The 19,078-nt window shown below is 37.2% G+C and overlaps 1 protein-coding gene across 1 annotated transcript in view; it reads right to left on the bottom strand.

The window, feature by feature from the left end:
- The window catches only part of NijA (Ninjurin A), a 49,730-nt gene that overhangs the window by 9,607 nt on the left and 21,045 nt on the right, over positions 1-19,078 (bottom strand). The window contains exon 2 of the mRNA XM_028306184.1: positions 963-1,085. Coding sequence (XP_028161985.1) covers positions 963-1,085 — 123 coding nt within the window. The remainder of the gene's footprint in view (positions 1-962; positions 1,086-19,078) is intronic.

Here is a 19,078-nt window from a genome sequence, read left to right as displayed (position 1 = left end):
CTTGGAAATTATTCCACGTGCTGGAATTATCAGCGAGATAGCTTATTAGCAGCATAATGTAGATTAGACATTAGTTGATCTCTCTTCCCAGTTAATGCCATGGCAACGCAGACATGAATGATGGTAGTTAATAATATAGTATTTGCGACAGTTAATTTATTTTATCATGATTTATCGTAATTTATCAAACAAAGTAAGCGTGTGGATAACTAAGTAGTTTTTGTCCTTTATACATGATTATTTGACGCCTTTTTAATTGCCTGTAATTGTGTTATTAGAGCCTGCATTACAGTGTAATCTTAGAGTGCACAATTAACTAACACTTAGCTGTTACGTGAGACGACAAAATTAATAATTACTTTGCAGTAATTGTAGAAAAACGCCGCCTTACATTATCATATTAATGGGATTTTTACAGGAAGCGTTAAAAACCCCTTGGCTTGGGTAAATTCTTGCATTTATTTTACTCAAGTTCTAACGCTGTTATGGTGGTGGTGTAGTTATTGATGGTTCACTGGGTTCTATAGGTACTGAAACCTGATAGCAGCATTGATTTGAAGAAGACTGGGACATGAATTTTTAATTTAGTCGAATCAATGGTTACTTACCTACCTATTGAACATTCATGAAGAAGCTCAAAGTTGCACAGCGTGCTATGGAAAGGGCTATCTATGCTCAGTGTTTCTTTACGAGATCGAATCAGAAATGAGGAGATCCGTAAACGAACTAAAGTCACTGACATAGCCCGACGGTTCAGCAACCTAAAGTGGCAATGGGCAGGGCACATTAAAATTATTACTTAAAAATATTATGACACAAACTATCTTGCCTATTAATTTAGGATGAAGAATTAAAGCAGTATATTAGGTAGGTACAGCGGAAAATTTAGTGATTTTGCAAGAAGGCAGTGCACTAAATGCAGAAAACAGACGTGTTACAAAACAAAAGTGTTATATTCTTACCGTCGCCATTGCCGAAAATCTCTGGAGTCTTGTCGATAGGCTCCAGCAGGCCGTCGTCGATGCCGTGGAAGGTATCAGCAGTCTCGGGCCGCTCGTCCATGTCCAGGTCGTCTACTTCAGGGCCTGGGGATGGGAGCCAGTGGAAAGCGGTGGGCAAGCTCAATCGTGAATCATTAAGCGAGTGTAGAATCATAAAAAAACGAGCAAAATAGGCATAAAGTGGGTTTTCTTGTCGCTTTGCCTGACGTATGTTTTTCAGTAGTAAAAGATCACTTGTTTGTAGTTCACTGGCGAAAACCTACACTCAAAAGTTGTAGGTTGCAGAAAAAGCCTTGAAAACTACTGAACTATTACAATTCTAAAATTAGGAAATAACTTTTGGCAGTAAGCGAACTCTACATTGCCTAGTCTAGTCAGTCTATTACAATCTCCATCATTTAAACTAAAAAGGAAAGCATTTATTACACTATTGCTGGGCACTGTACATAATGTACATGCGCGCGAGTTAAAAAAATACAGTATAGAGTTACCTGCCCTCTGTTGTTCACACCCTATTGTTACTTCGACCACAGCTTCGACTTATAGCGGGTGGTGGGCCGGGTGGTCACGGCGAGAGTCTCGATCAGCGTTGCCAGTTTTTTTTTTTCGCCAAGTCGGGACTTTGCTACTTTTTGAGTGAAAATAGCGGGATTTTTCCGTCAGAAGCGGGACATAGTAAAAAAAACGTATTTAATCAAAGGTTTTCAAATATTTATCTTTTTATTTGACTTAAAATTACGTTTACGTGATAATAGATAGCAAAAGTAGCCATAGAAAATGTATTTTAAATCCGACAATATAAACAAATCGATATTAAAAAAAAAACTTTAGAATAATATGGCGTTTCAAACAATAGTCTGGTGAAGTGAGTGTCTCTATCCGAAAAGCGGGACCGAGCCTGTCCCGCGCGGGACATTTAAATTTGATTTAAAAATCGGGACGTCCCGCCAAAATCGGGACGTCTGGCAACGCTGGTCTCGATAAATAACCCTAGGGTTCTATATTGGCTCACANAATGTTCGATGCCTAGTACAATGAGAAGTGGACTACCTGGTAAATATGAAAATCTCTTCGGATGCAGCGACTCGTATAATTACGGTCAAACTTCACTTAAGGTAAGTTTGTTTAACCATAAATTAAAACTTAAAACGTTTAAGCAAAAATTAATGCCCATGATTAATAATTACAGGACCGATGTCCAGTGGAAAAACCAAGGATACTGTGATTAAACTTTTTAAACAATGTAAGGTGCTACCAAGAATTTTTGCTTTTTATCCTCCCAAACCTCCCAAAGGGACTTGTGGCAAAATAGTAGCAAATAGTCCCTTTCAGATTCTAATAAATTAACTAACAAAAATGGTACCTGTGTAAAAAAAAATAAACACTATTGCTACACCAAATAAACAATAAGCAACAAGATGAATGCGCTGCAAAACTAATTATTTTGATTGTTTATTTCCAAACCCATGTCGTTATTATGACCACTAGCCACAGACCCGTATAAACCACAAGCACTGCGGTTGCCAACAGCCAGACGAGTTACGATCGCCCACGAAAGCAGTCCAAAGCCGGAATTAGGCTTAGCACGCGTTTTCACCTGTCTGGAATGTTTCTCTGTACTTTAACTTCTCTGGATCGACTAGTATCTAAGCATGTTGAACTCTTCGACTCGGAAGTTATGGTTTTTATTCCCAGAAGGAGCGAATATCGTGGAATATTACTCAAGTATTTTGGGTTAGTACCTATATCAAAATGAAATATTTGTATAAGTTTATAATATAAGACAAATGCGCTGCAATCTTAATAAGTAAGTCGAAAGGTTACTGCAATCTTAATAAGTAGGTCGTTAGGCTTAGCACGCGTTTTACCTGCCTGGAATGTTTTAGTCAATACCTCAAAATACCGTGGTAAGGGTACCTACTAAAAATGTTACACGCTAGACCCAGAGGATCTTCCCAGGCGGGGTATTTAATTATAGAGTAATAGGTACACTACTCTGTGTAAATTTTTCCTCTTTTATCATGATGATACTTGGATCAAACTAGGATGTCCCGATGAACAAATACCTATTAAAATATAGGTAAGTATGATTTCGAAGTGCACAAAAGGCTAATTTAGTCGTAACTCGTACAGTAGAAAATACGCTAGAAGCAGTATACTTTGGTCAACGTTATTACTTAGCCTAGCATTCATCAATTTCGCACTGACTAGCAATCTAGAAACTCCATTTGGTTCAACAATGTATGAGAGTGGGATACAGACAATATAGCGATCGATTAGTTGTTGTGTGGTTCTGTATTGTCTCTTGGAGCCTTTTTCTTTCTGCCTTTGTTGGTAGCACTTTGTTCTAGCCCTGAAAACCCTATTCCTACCTAGGGTAGGGGTATAGGGTGTGTTAGAGGTTCAATAATACCATTGAATGAGGGCTGTCGTTTTTATACTTAACAGACGGCACCCCTGGCGATTGACAGGACCTTACTCAACAGTGGCGCCATCTTGATGAGTGCAAATGCGATAGTCCTCCTACCACTTTAGCGCTCACCAGCTGGTGCCACTGTCTTCGCTACTAGCAAGTGACAGGACCTTACTCTACAGTGGCGCTAACTGGTGAGCGCTAAAACGATAGCCCTCATTGGGCATCTACTAATTGCGTAGGTACGAAGTGACTTTGTAAGCATATTTTATTTACGGGACAAGATTTTGAAATTTATTACACAACATCTATGGGACAATATTCTGACAGCTCATAAAACTATTTCAATTGATTGATAGATCTGCCCTATTAGCCTATAATCTCTCCTGTCCCCCTAGACAAGTGGCCAAACGTGACAGTTGTAATGACAAAAGGCCTTAGCTCCGGTGTTTTTTTTGTATGACATCGCTTCGTGAACGGTTTCGACTAGATTCGATAAAAAGTGCCACTTGTCTAGACCTACAGGGTTATTACATCCTACAAGCGACGAACAAGTGTGACCAAAGATTTTAATTTAAATTTAAAAATTTTATAGCTTATTAAGTGTTTACAGGCTGATCTTGTAATCAGTATCAATTTTTTTAAATAAGCTCTGTAGAACAATTATTTAACAATACAACTTTATCTTAATTAATTTTAATCGTGGTATTTTTCGCAAAAAAATGTTGAAAATCTAATTCGCTGGTGCCCATATCGTATTCATATTTTTATATGAACGAAGCTAATTATCCTCGTGTGCCAATTTTAAAGCCGCGCGCAGCGGATAAAAATAATTAAATATGAAAAAAATAATTGTTTAAGTTCTGATTCTGAGTCGCCTAAAAATTTGGATACTGATTGCAAAGTCGCTCTGTATCCTGCTTGCATGAATAGCTTATAAAGTGTATCTAAGGTTGTTACAGCCTACACAATCGATTAGGTGTTATAATAGGCACTAGCTAGTTCTACAGGCGGTACATTATTTCGTTGCCAACAAATTACTAGCCCGGCAGCAGTACAAGCTTAGTGCAGCACACGTTCGCACCTGTCCGGGAATGTGCCGGCTATTCCACTTAATTAAGCTGTTGTGGAAGGAAATTTAACAGCTGTGCGAGGTGTTTGGGGAATGGGACGAAGCATGTAATTCTTGTCGTTCATTTTGGAAAGTTATTACTCGCTGATGAATAAGTCAAGAGAGACTGCCATTGAAAATACAACGATTGGAGATGTCAATCAAAATGAAATAGTTTTTTTTTACCCAGTCAATTACCAAGCCTACTTTAGTCAAACCAAGAGGTCTACTACTGCAGTAGGCGTAGTAGTCCATTATGCGAGTATACAGTTTCCCATATAGGTGTTATTATAACATAATATTTATGTTACTGATCCATCATAGTGTTACGTTACCCACAAGGTGGACGGACGATCTCATAAAGGTAGCGGCAGGAAGGCGCTGGATGTAGGCTGCTACCAACCGGGAGACGTGGAAGTCATTGGTCGAGGTCTATGTTCATCAGTGGACGTCCTGTGGCTGAAAATGATGATGATCATGAAGAAAGCAACAGATAATAAAAAAACAATTAAGTATCAATTGTTATCTATATCAATAGACTCCAAATCTACCAAACCAAATCGGCCAAAGTTCCTCCATCCGTAGTCTCATCGAATTATCTACTCGAATAACCGAGGAGAAGTCAAAGCGTTGCGATTATTCGATTCAGGATGAGCTAGTTACATCAAGAACAACAAAGGCGAGCTTGTTACCCGTATAGCAGCAAAGATACGACAGGTAAAGGCGGTAGTACACTGGCTGGAAAGATATTTTTTGTCCCTCGGAGTAGTCTCAATAGAACATTAAAATTGTTAATGAATGAAAAAGTATTGAGTGAGTTTGAGCTTAGGCAAGTAGTCATTAAATGTTGTGAACGTCACTTTGAATATGTTTAATGTTCTCTTTCTTTGCTATCTTCTTCAGATCATCTGTTTATCGAGGAGCCTGGGGGTCTCCCTACACGCGCTTTCTTCTTGGGACTATCTGTCTATCCAGGGGCGCCCTACCACCCTGTTCGCTGACGTTTGGTCTCCATTAGCAAACCAGCTTACTCTATTTTTCATTGGCAGATATGGTTAACCCACTGCCACTGGTTACTGGCCTACCTGAAGAGCTAGAGAGAGGATGCTTTCAATTTCATTAAATACTAAAATCCGGGTCAGTGCAGTTTTACAGAATACCAAATTATTATTGATGATTATAAAAAATACTGTTGTCACGACTGGGTTTCGGCCGTGAACGTAGGATAAATAAATGATACACGTCGTATTCAGTAAATTCCGGTTTATTGGCGCAGCGCCCGACCAATGCGCCTGCGTCTCCACAACTGACTCATACATGTCGGGAATAACACATGCAGCAACACATACACATAGATAGGTGGTACACATTACATCGTAAGTAATACGACCCCACACTGTAATAAATATCTTCCAATAGCATTGGATCACTAGCATAAGTTTAGGAAACGTCCGATTTCCCGGACGGCGGGCGGCGCGCACAAAACACTCGCTCAAATGTACCGGAATAATTGTTATTGTATTCCCGCCGTATATGCGGCGCTGGCAATATGTGCAGTGCACTTCTCGCGTATTAAATGCATATTCAAGATGCTTTATGAAGTTTCAGCGTTTAGGAAATGATACATTTCGCTTGACCAAAGCGGGTACTTTATATTAGATTGGAGCCTTTTGTTTGTTTTGTTGTTAGAGATTAGTTTTGTTAGATTTCTAATCTTTTAATGTTTATATCATTTACAGTTAAAGGTTACTATAGTTCCTACATGTGCTTAAAGTAATACTCGTACCCCGATGATTAATAAAAAGTTACACCTAGGATGAACACTGGATTAAAACGACATTTCCATACTAAATGACAATTTAAGGCTTGGTATTTCTTCTAAAGTAGGTATTTCGCGCTGTCAAAATCTGCGCGCGCAATTCTTCGCCGAAAACAGCGCGTCAAAGAGCTCCCGCCACAATTTCCAGCTACACAGTATAGAAATACGCAGTTGGTTAGGTTAGGTTGACTTCCTTCCCTTCAAGCGTCACACTCACAACACTTTCTAATAGAAATCATATCCAAGTGATACAAATTATAACACCTTTCAGACTTTTTGGGAATATATTCNCAAAAACCAGAGCGGTCTGTGAGACCGCACGTCGTCGGTTAAAGGTTAATGAGTTTAACATAACTCCACTTCACCTCCGACGCGCCGAGATGTACCTAGTGAATCTGCACAAAATAGTGCACTCGGAACTTGACAGCCCTAAGATCTTAGAANACTGGACTATCTATGGACAATATTCTGACAGCTCATAAAACTATTTCAATTGATTGATAGATCTGCCCTATTAGCCTATAATCTCTCCTGTCCCCCTAGACAAGTGGCCAAACGTGACAGTTGTAATGACAAAAGGCCTTAGCTCCGGTGTTTTTTTTGTATGACATCGCTTCGTGAACGGTTTCGACTAGATTCGATAAAAAGTGCCACTTGTCTAGACCTACAGGGTTATTACATCCTACAAGCGACGAACAAGTGTGACCAAAGATTTTAATTTAAATTTTAAATTTTTATACTGATCTTGTAATCAGTATCAATTTTTTTAAATAAGCTCTGTAGAACAATTATTTAACAATACAACTTTATCGTAATTAATTTTAATCGTGGTATTTTTCGCAAAAAAATGTTGAAAATCTAATTCGCTGGTGCCCATATCGTATTCATATTTTTATATGAACGAAGCTAATTATCCTCGTGTGCCAATTTTGAAACCGCCCGCAGCGGATAAAAATAATTAAATATGAAAAAAATATTCTTTAACTTCTAATTCTGAGTTGCCTAAAAATTTGGATACAGATTGCAAAGTCACCCTGTATACTGCCTGCATGAATAGCTTATAAAGTGTCTCTAAGGTTGTTACAGCCTACACAATCGATGAGGTGTTATAATAGACACTAGCTAGTTCTACAGGCGGTACATTGTTTCGTTGCCAACAAATTACGAGCCCGGCAGCAGTACAAGCTTAGTGCAGCACACGTTCGCACCTGTCCGGGAATGTGCCGGCTATTCCACTTAATTAAGCTGTTGTGGAAGGAAATTTAACAGCTGTGCGAGGTGTTTGTGGAATGGGACGAAGCATGTAATTCTTGTCGGTCATTTGAAAAGTTATTACTCGCTGATGAATAACTCAAGTGAGACTGCCATTGAAAATACAACGATTGGAGATGTCAATCAAAATGAAATTTTTTTTTTTACCCAGTCAATTACCAAGCCTACTTTAGTCAAACCAAGAGGTCTACTACTGCAGTAGGCGTTATAGTCCATTATGCGAATATACAGTTTCCCATATAGGTGTTATTATAACATAATATTTATGTTACTGATCCATCATAGTGTTACGTTACCCACAAGGTGGACCGACGACCTCATAAAAGTAGCAGCAGGAAGGCGCTGGATGCAGGCCGCTACCAACCAGGCAATGTGGAGTCATTGGGGGAGGCCCATATATGTTCAGCAGTAGACGTCCTGTGGCTGAAATGATGATGATCATGAAGAAAGCAACAGATAGTAAAAAAACAATTAAGTATCAATTGTTATCTATACCAATAGACTTCAAATCTACCAAACCAAATCGGCCAAAGTTCCTCCAGCCGTAGTCTCATCGAATTATCTACTCGAATAACCGAGGAGAAGTCAAAGCGTTGCGATTATTCGATTCAGGATGAGCTAGTTACATCAAGAACAACAAAGGCGAGCTTGTTACCCGTATAACAGCAAAGATACGACAGGTAAAGGCGGTAGTACACTGGCTGGAAAGATATTTTTTGTCCCTCGGAGTAGTCTCAAAAGAACATTAAAATTGTTAATGAATGAAAAAGTATTGAGTGAGTTTGAGCTTAGGCAAGTAGTACTAAAATGTTGTGAACGTCACTTCTAATATTATGTTTAATGTTCTCTTCAAGCTATTTTCTTCCCTGTTCGCTGACGTTTGGTCTCCATTAGCGAACCAGCTTACTCTTTTTTCATTGGCAGATATGGTTAACCCACTGCCACTGATTACTGGCCTACCTGAAGAGCTAGAGAGAGGATGCTTTCAATTTCATTAAATACTAAAATCCGTGTCAGTGCAGTTTTGCAGAATACCAAATTATTATTGATAATATCGCAATGACTTTAATAAATACTGTGTTAAATATCTTCCAATAGCATTGGATCACTGGCATAAGTTTAGGAAACGTCCGATTTCCCGGACGGCGGGCGGCGCGCACAAAACACTCGCTCAAATGTACCGGAATAATTGTTATTGTATTCCCGCCGTATATGCGGCGCTGGCAATATGTGTGGTGCACTTCTCGTATATTAAATGCATATTCAAGATGCTTTATGAAGTTTCAGCGTTTAGTTTTGTTCAGGAAATGATACATTCCGCTTGACCTAAGCGGGTACTTTATATTAAATTGGTGGCTTTTGTTTGTTTTGTTGTTAGAGATTAGAGGTTTGTTTGATTTCTAATCCTTTAATGTATATCATTTACATTAAAGGTTACTATAGTTCTTACATGTGCTTAAAAGTAATACTCGTACCCCCTTATTAATAAAAAGTTACACCTAGGATGAACACTGGATTAAAATGACATTTCCATACTAAATGACAATTTAAGTCAGAGTTCAACTAGATAGAGTGTAAGGCGTACTCTGCTCTGGTAGAACATTATTATAATTGAAAAAACACATAGAAAATGAAAATCTCAAAGTCAAAAGCATAACTTTAGTCGATATTTATTTTACTACATTGAAAACTTGATGATAATCATTCCTGAAATAAACACATTTAATTCCTCGATAAAATTTAAAATACGGTGCAAACGTTAATATAATTGTATAATCAATTTATTTCGTTTAATCAATTTAATCCCCTACCAAACGGGTCCAAACAATTAATGGAAAATGGCAATCAGGCTGTTAAATGAACCGTCAAAATGATTTTAACACTCGGATGACAATTTTTGTAATTATAAAATTATTTGTATAACGTATTATGACGTGATCAATCATTGTTACCGATTGCAATTAGTACCTGTAATAGTGTATGATCACGATCTCTGAGATCGGTAAGGTTCGATTTCCGAGTAGAGCAATAGAGTGGTGAAATGATAACTGACACTAAAATATTGATCACCCTTTAGTAATTTGTGTTTAATATACATTCAGAATTTAATGAAGATTTATGAAATAAAACTTGGATTTTTAAACAGAAGAAAAATAACTAGAAGCTTATTTACCTTGATTACTTTATTTGTTGTACCTTTAGAAAATATCTGTAATATTTTTTTGAAAAAACTAGGTAAGTAAGGGAATAAGCTAAGTAAGGGACTGTGTTAAACGTTATAATGTAAACTAAGTACCTACATAATACCAACTGATTTCTAGTATGTTATTGCTTCTTTAACAGTACAAACTAGAAAACATGCCAAATATTGCATCTTCAAAGGTAGCTCTTAATGAAATTATACTGAAACTATAAAGTTAATAACTAATAATAAGTCATATCGTAGATTGTGATTTAATAAACACATGGGTGGTGTGTCAAAGTTAACGTTTATTAAGTTAAGTGGAATACCACCGCTATTAATTCAGAGACCCCGCCAATATCTCAGTGGGTTGATTAAATTCCTTAAGTTACAACCTCTCTCAAATGTCGTNTTAAGTCAGAGTTCAACTAGAGTGTAAGGCGTACTCTGCACTGGTAGAACATTATTATAATTGAAAAAACACATAGTGAATGAAAATCTCAAAGTCAAAAGCATAACTTTTGTCGTCATACTTATTTTACTACATTGAAAACTTAAAAATCATTCCTGAAATGAACACATTTAATTTCTCGATAAAGTTTAAAATGCGGTGCAAACGTTAATATAATTGTATAATCAATTTATTTCGTTTAATCAACTTAATCCCCTACCAAACGGGTCCAAACAATTAATGGAAAATGGCAATCAGGCTGTTAAATGAACCGTCAAAATGATTTTAACACTCGGATGACGATTTTTGTAATTATAAAATTATTTGTATAACGTATTATGACGTGATCAATCATTGTTACCGATTGCAATTTATTAGTACCTGTAATAGTGTGTGATCACAATCTCTGAGATTGGTAAGGTTCGATTTCCGGGTAGAGCTAGCGGTGAAATCTATATAAATAAAAATGAATTGATGTTCGTTAGTCTGATTAAAACTCGAGAACGGCTGGGCCGATTGAGCTGATTTTGGTTTTAAAATGTTTGTCGTAGTCCAGGGTAGGTCTAAACGGTGAGCAAATACGCGCGCGATATTGTTTTTCTGTGACAGACAAAATTCCACGCGGGCGAAGCCGCGGGCGGAAAGCTAGTAAAAAATAAATTACAACAAAAAATGATCGTTTGTATTGGTGTTTAAATATAAAGTCAAAAATCTATGAAGATTAAAAAAAAACTTGGACTTTAGAATTGAAGAAAAATAACAATAAACTTATTCAGAATGATTACTTTATCCAGGGCCCATTTAGAAAAAATGTAGTTTAAAAAAATGTAAATAATAACGAGACTACTCCCACCCCTCGTTCTTACCGCTGCAACTCCTGTGTAGCCAGGATCTGCAGCTTGACCGGAAATAAAAACCCAACCAGTGAAGGTCAAGTTTGTCCCGGGGGAAAGTTAAACTGTCATTGCGAATTGCTTTGGATAGCAGAACCTTGAAAAAACTAAAAATATAAAATTGCAAGTAAATAATAAATGATTAACAAACTGAATGCTTTTTCTTTTTAAACAAATATCTACAAAGGTAGCTCTTATAATGAAATTATACCGAAACTATAAAGTTAATAACTAATAATAAGTCATATCGCAGATTGTGATTTAATAAACACATGGGTGGTGTGTCAAAGTTAACGTTTATTAAGTTAAGTGGAATACCACCGCTATTAATTCAGAGACCCCGCCAATATCTCAGTGGGTTGATTAAATTCCTTAAGTTACAACCTCTCTCAAATGTCGTGAACTTTACATCGATTGGTGTATAATTTCATTGGGGAGGTGTGGGAATTCTTGCGCTGTACTTTTGTGATACGTGAATCATATTTCGTTTTGCACAGATGGAAACTAAAATTAATATTTGTAGGTGTGAAAAGATGATTGCTATTATAAGCAAGAAGAGAGTTGCTTACAGAAGAACAGCATGTAATTCAAATTCAAATTGTTTATTTGCATACTCGTACATGTATGATCTAAACATCTAACCTAAATGATATTTCACCGCAAAAAATAAGAAGAAACATGGATGTATGGATCAAATCAATACTAAGTTTGAAGGTAGGGACTTGTCTCGTAAGCAACTAAAGGTCAAGCAAAAACTAATGGGCTGCCACCTAAAATGTTTCAGTGTTTTACCTAATTGGGTGCCTGAAACCAGTAAAGTAACAGTCACCTCCTCGCCCTATTAATTTTTGGTCGAAAAAAAGTACCTACTTACAATCAGCAGGTAGATTGATAAATTATGAATTTCAAAAAACAACGGGATGCCATCCAGCCTATGTTCTGTCACAATCCAAATTGACAGATCACACACAACTTTACAAAGCCCACAGCAGTAGCGGAGGGTGTTTTTGTCCATCTGTGATGAACAAACGAGAAGGTCGTATCGGGGTTGCTTTGAGACGATTAATTATATCACATCGTGGGGCGGATCACAATTTCAACAATGAAAAATTGGTTTAGAACAGTTGTTGCTGAGTTTTAGCTTTTTATCTAAAATTGTGGACACTTTTTTGTAAAATAAAATGTATATTTTTGAGAGACGAAGGTAATAGAGTATTAAAAACGTATAAAAATAAAAGTCAAATGAAGAAATCTAAGATAAGGTACTTAAAACGCGAATGGTTATGAAGTTAGATTTTCGTTTTCTCATAAAAACCACTAAACAGCTTTTAAAAGCTTTATTTAATTAACAAAATAGCAATAGGTTATTATAATTAGCTAAGCTTCTTTTTAATACGCGAACGAAGTCACCAACACAATAAAATTTGCGTTTGCATTTGTTTTTTGTCGTATTCCCTCGAATAACGTCGAATTTCACCCCAGTCCCAACTTCCCAAGACAATAAGATAGCAAAAATTATCACCTCCTCATCACCATTGTCCGGATCTCCGGACAACGCCCCAGATTCTTTGTTCCGAATAACGATACATTTACAAACGAGCCGACCCGGAGTACCGGACCGGGCCCAGACAATTCATCCCGAATGAGGGACCTGTTTTTGCCATTAACCTAATGTGTAAATAAATGCGTGCAATAATTAAACACACAACGGAGTGACGGGAAACTAATTGCTTTCAAGCTTTGCTTGGGGTTTTTCACTCGTTCTAATTGCGTGGGTTATGAAGTGACTGAATTAAAATCGTACGGTCCATGATCTTTGGGGAGCGATCGTATTGGCGTAAGGTTTTTTTGTGCATTTCTTTATACTTTACTTTTACTTTTTGCAAACTCTCGGCATGTTTTTACTAACTTTAGGATAGCTCTGGAACTAATGTTATTTGATGGGTAATATCAATAATAATAATAGGACTAGTAATATTTACTAGTTAAAATTGTTACACTAGGCAAATTTATCTATACCTACTTAAATCTCTAACTAGAAACACCATTCTTAATAAAGATTAAATGCTTAGTTGGTCCACTGGTTAACTTGTTCCTCTTGTTGCATTCTTCCGGCTCTCAGAGGCGATAGGTTCCCTTCCTGGCTGTACACACTAATTTAAAAACTATCATTCATTCATTCAATTACGGTCTGGTACGACTCAAACCCCTATGGGTGGATGAAGGTTAAAATAATCTCAATTGCTGCAACCAAAACGAAGATGAAATACTAAGATCAAACGCTGTGAATTTGATACAAATAAGCACAAATAACAAAATAACAGGCATAACCCAACCCCAGAGACCAGCATCTTTATGCGTCATTGTCCGCAACATTACCTCTGTGGCACAAATAAACTAGGTCCTGAGCCATATTTTTCCATAATTAAGATTCACTGGGAGCTAGGTCAGTGGTTCACCCGCGGTGCGTACGCTTTTCCTTTCAGACCCACCGTGCGTTAACGTCGGGGGAAATAAAATGGAATGCGTACTCTTACCTGCGTTTCATAATAAATGTTGTTTTATACAGATGGATTTCTGTGTCAGAAAGTGAGTGTTTATTTATGTTTCGGATATTAATTGACATCACACTATGACGTCATTGACATGACATAGCGTGATATGGCACAAAATCTACGAAAATAGACTTAGGTCGGGTTGCTCTATCTTACTTTAACTTTGACAAACGTCAAAAATCTGTCAAACTCCATACAAAAAGCACCGGTTATCGTCATAGTTACGATCAAAGTTAGGTGGTGCAACTCAGCATTAAAAATATTTGGTTTAAGAGTTCGAAAGTATTTTAAAGTGGCAAAAAGTTATCACATTACTCGTAAAAACGTTCTGAATATTTTATTATTGTTAAGGTTCTAATTTTAAAATTCCAGGTATCATTTCCTTCTATTTTCCATTCCTATGAAAGCTATAAATTAATCACTGCACTTAACTACACCATAATAATTTACTACGTAAAAATTAGCCTATTATGCATGGAACGTAATTATTAATAAAAACCTGTAATCACGCGAATGACTGCAAATTTCATAGGCACTGAATAATAATAAAGAAAATCCTTTAATGCCGGTATTAAGTGTAGCTAGGTCGAGTTTAATTAAAAATTTAAAACCACTTCATGACTTGGAATAAAAGGACTTTTTTATTTCAATACTAGCTGACCCGGCGAACTTTGTTCCGCCTTAATGGCAATAAATAAGCAGACTTTTTTTAAAATTTCGAACGGGATAAAAAGTATCCTATGTCCTTCTCCTGGCTCTAAACTACCTCCCTGACAATTTTCAGCTAAATCGGTTCAGCCGTTGTTGAGTTATAAGTGGTGTAACTAACACGACTTTCTGTTATATATATACATATAAGAAGATTATAACCTAATGGAATCAGCCATGTTTTTTTTAATTTTTTACTATGGCTGGGTTGTACCATCTTACTTTAACTTTAACAAACGTCAAAAAACAGGCAAACTCCATACAAAAAAAAAAACTGTTATCGTTATAGTTACGGTTAAATGTAGACTGGAACTATTTTGTATGGAGTTCGACAGATTTTTGGCGTTTGTTAAAGTTAAAGTAAGATGGTGCAACCGAGCTAAGTCTTTAAACGTTTGACAAGTATTTTTATTAGTAGTGTAGTGTGTGAGTAATGCATTGGTTTGGTACGTAACAAATACACAACAGCGACTTTTTACTTCTAAACCAGGGCGTCCATGTGAATAGTAGAAAAAGCCGGAAAGCTATTTCATAGTGAGGTTAAAACCAATTCAAACATTCGATAGGCGTGACACAAAACCAATTTGCCGATACCGATCTCGACGACGACTGTGTCTATTGCCGGAGTGACATACTGCCAGATAGAATGAAAACAAGGTCATGAAAACAGTGTGAAGTCAACTGCAGATCAGAAATGATAGTCAATAGGGAATATGCAAGGTTTTGTAATTTCTTATATTTTAGTGCTTTTCTATGACAAAAATGTAAAAAAATACCCAAGATACAAACATTAGAAATCTCGTGACGTCACTGGGCGTATAAGGGTTCGGCCAAACCAACGCGATCACACGCGATCATCCGGCGTGCAGCGATGGCGATTAATGCTGGTCGCCATCGATCACTGCACGCCCAGCTGATCGCGTGTGATCGCGTTGGTTTGGCCGAACCTCATAGAATAACACTATTCACCTTATTAACAAAAAGTTACACCCTATTTTGAAAATTATAAATAACTTGAAAAAATCGAACTGCCTAAGGCGGGAATTGAACCCACGACCTTCCGCTTGCCGGGCGACTGCAAGCGGAAGGTCGTGGGTTCAATTCCCGCCTTAGGCAGTTCGATTTTTTCAAGTTATTTATAATTTTCAAATTAGTTTGAGATGCGACTCTNNNNATTGTAGAAAATAGTAGGTTAGGTTAGGTTAGAACAGTGACCCTTAATGCGCGAAGGCGAGCGAAGCGTGCCGCGGCAGCGGCCGCCGAGCGCTAGAATCATCTCTATTGTTAATGAATCATTTGGAAATTTCGACAAAAAGAATGAAATATGAAAATTTATTTAGAAAAAAATTTATATTAACTACCCACTAAACAAAATAATAACTACAAGCTAATTTGTATTCCATTCTATGCACCAATCAAATTGTTTTGTAAATAGTTTATCGTCAAATATTTTTGGCAAATGAAACATTTGGCAAAACATACTTTGCCAAACAATAATTTGCTAAACAATAATATGCCAAAAACGACATTTGCGAATTAAAAGTTTGCAATAAGTTGTTTTGCCAAATGAGAATTTGCCAAATGAAAATTTGCGAAACGTTGTTTGCGATGTGATAATTTGGGAAACGTTTTTTGGCCAAACATTAGTAATCCGGGACGTCCACCTACAAGGTGGACCGACGACATCGTAAAGGTAGCAGGGAAGCGCTGGACGCAGACCGCTGCCAATCGATCAACATGGAAAGCTTTGGGGGAGGCCTATGTTCAGCAGTGGACGTCCTATGGCTGAAATGATGATGATGATGATGAACGCGATCACACGCGATCAATGCATTTAAGTCTGGTCGCCATCGCTGTACGCCAGCTGATCGCGTGTGATCGCGTTGGTTTGGCCGAACCTCGTAGAATTACTTTTCACCTTATTAACAAAAAGTTACACCCTAGTTGAACACTGCAACTGTTTCAAATTGACGTTTAGCAATAAATAAGTTTTTTTACACCATAGATCTACATGACTCAGTTTTCCCAGTAATTGGAAAATCTATAAATGTAAACGGAGAAAATAGCCAAAAGGTCTTACCCTGTAACTGGAGAATCCTTGTATAACAAAGTCAAGCCTACTCTAGCTTGTGTAACAAATTCTAACACCGTATCCTCAGGGTTGGAACTCAATATGTCTATGCCACGGGTAAAGTATTAAATCTATGTTAGACTTTGTACGATTTAATATTGGATTACCTATCATTCGATCTGCCTAGGTATTCCCTTTTAAGGTAAATAAAATACTTAAATAGGCTACTCGTGTATCAATAGAAGACAACATTTACCTATATTATTTATTGTACTAATACCTAATACCTAAGTTTTGGTACGAAATTGTGTCATCATAAATCGATTTATGAAATAGTCTGTAGTAAGAAATTGCAATTGAAATTCTCTTTATCTATTTCTCATAAAGAGATTTTCAATATCATATTTCTTGGTTAAATCCGAATAACACATTGGTAATTTTGTTCAGTAAAAAACTAGTTCACCTCTAGCAATATGATTCGACCTTTTTATTCAAATCTCTAGTTCTCTAACTTGATTTCCATTCGAGAAAATTACGATAACTAGGACCTAACCTAATACTTTCCTATTTTCAAAAGATCTCAGTCGCCCAAAGTAATATTTGTGACAGTTTCAATTTCGAAATACCTTCGCTCCGAATTTTTTCTACGTAACAACTTCACTCCGTAAGCGGTTGCGCATTCATGTCATGTCATGAAAGTTTTGTTATTTTTGACAGGGTTGATTAAAAAGCAAAAAAAAATATTAATTTGAATAAAAAAAAAATAAGTAAGAGGACTGGTTGGTGCATTTGAATCGCCTACAACCGCATTCAATGGTCAACTTGTGTGTGTACAAGAGTGTAGTGTGTGTATAAAATAAAATTCATAAAATTCATAAAATTAAATAAAATTCATTTATTTTTGCAAATAGGCTTTTAGAAAGCACTTTTACACGTCCCAATATTAACCCTACCACTGCTTCGGGACAATAAATGGGCCAGTGCTGAGAAGAAGCAGCGCAAGAAACTCAGTCACTATTGTCAGCCTCCTTTTCAAGGGTTTACAGTCTTTAAAATATACAAAATATTATAGTCATAAGAAAGGCTGCAACGCGGGTGGAATGGCGACGGATTGTGAAGCTTGCCACTATAAATCAGTTGTGATGATCACGACCAATCAAGAAGAAGAAGCGCAGCCTAGCCGACAACATCAGCTCATGAGAATGCCGCGTGGAACGGCGAAACGCGTCGAGGTTTTATTGCACGTCGGTGTTGGTACTAACTATTGCATCTGTGTCGCATGCGATTTGTGAGAAGACGGGCGGTGCTTTATGCATTTGATAACACAGTCGGTGCACGCGGGTACTGTGGTTGGTTGGGTACTTGTGCCGGCGTCACTAAGACCCAGAACAGACGGTGAAACGCAACTGCAACGAAACTGCAACTTTCTGATGATTCTTATGAATGAAACTGAAACTAAAAGTTTCAAACTGGTCGCGTCATGTGTGGTCTCTTAACGGACGCTATCGCAGAAACTTAGATGCAACTTCAAAGTAACTAGCAGTTGCAGTTTCGTTGCAGTTGCGTTTCACCGTCTGTTCTGGGCCTTAGCGGAAATTTTAAGCTAAGTAATTTTATCTCTCAAAACTCCAGTTTCCCCAAGCAACCGCTACACCATTGTTTGCATAGGATCGCACGCAAAATACGCGTTGCCCGTTAATATAACATCCTTGCTGGCAGTTACTTACATCCACTTGCACGGGAACCGTTTAACTTGTTATGGGGCTGGACCGACGCCAAACATTCAAATTGAAGTGGCAATATGTACAGTCAGCGTCGAATAGTTCGTGACTTTCAAAGTAGCCATAAAGGTTTCGACGTCTTTGTTGCAATTGAAATAAGGTTGTGTTATCAACTTTTTGGCCACTTTGGGAGTCACGAACTATTTGATGCTGACTGTACAGACGGCGCATCAAGCTTAACACTGTTGCCTCTTATGTGCTTGTGGTAAAGGCGATTTTTCCACAAAAATTTATAGTCTAATGTGCTAGTCTGTGCTAGCTATTCAGATGCTATCTAGAGAAAATATCGCCAACTTCAATCTGGGTTTCAAATGCTAGAGGATTCGGATAGTTTTAGTTTATACTGGGCTAAATACTAATGAAAGACTTGGTCAAGTGCGTGTCGAGTTACAAAAAAAAAATGTTATCATTTACTTTTAATTTTGTATTTACATATTTCATTTATTCATAAGTAACCTGGGTGGTACTCTAAAAGAAATTGAAGTTATCTAAATTAGTATTTTCTAGTAGGTAGCAGTGGCAGTAGCATAAATAAGACTCTACACAATTTTAAATTATACTCATTGACTCGAGTAAAAAAGGGGTTTGGTAGAGTATTTTCATAATACGCATTGTTTTTCCTAATTTGCTGTAAAAGTATAATATTTATTCTATTTTATCCTTATTCTGTATTATATTTTCGATCTTACATATTCCGTATTTTGTTCTACTAATTAAGACATTACTTTTCCTCGCATTAGCTGGTCCGAGTAACGTAGCCCAAACCGGAAGCCAAGACAAATATCGTAACATATACAAACAAACATTTGTATACAGTCCAC

Source organism: Ostrinia furnacalis, unplaced genomic scaffold (genome assembly GCF_004193835.3).
Source record: "Ostrinia furnacalis isolate ACB-3 unplaced genomic scaffold, ASM419383v2 OfSCF0185, whole genome shotgun sequence".
Classification (NCBI taxonomy): Eukaryota; Metazoa; Arthropoda; class Insecta; order Lepidoptera; family Crambidae; genus Ostrinia; species Ostrinia furnacalis.
Note: the sequence above shows the minus strand (reverse complement) of the source record. Positions and strands in the feature narration are given on the sequence as shown.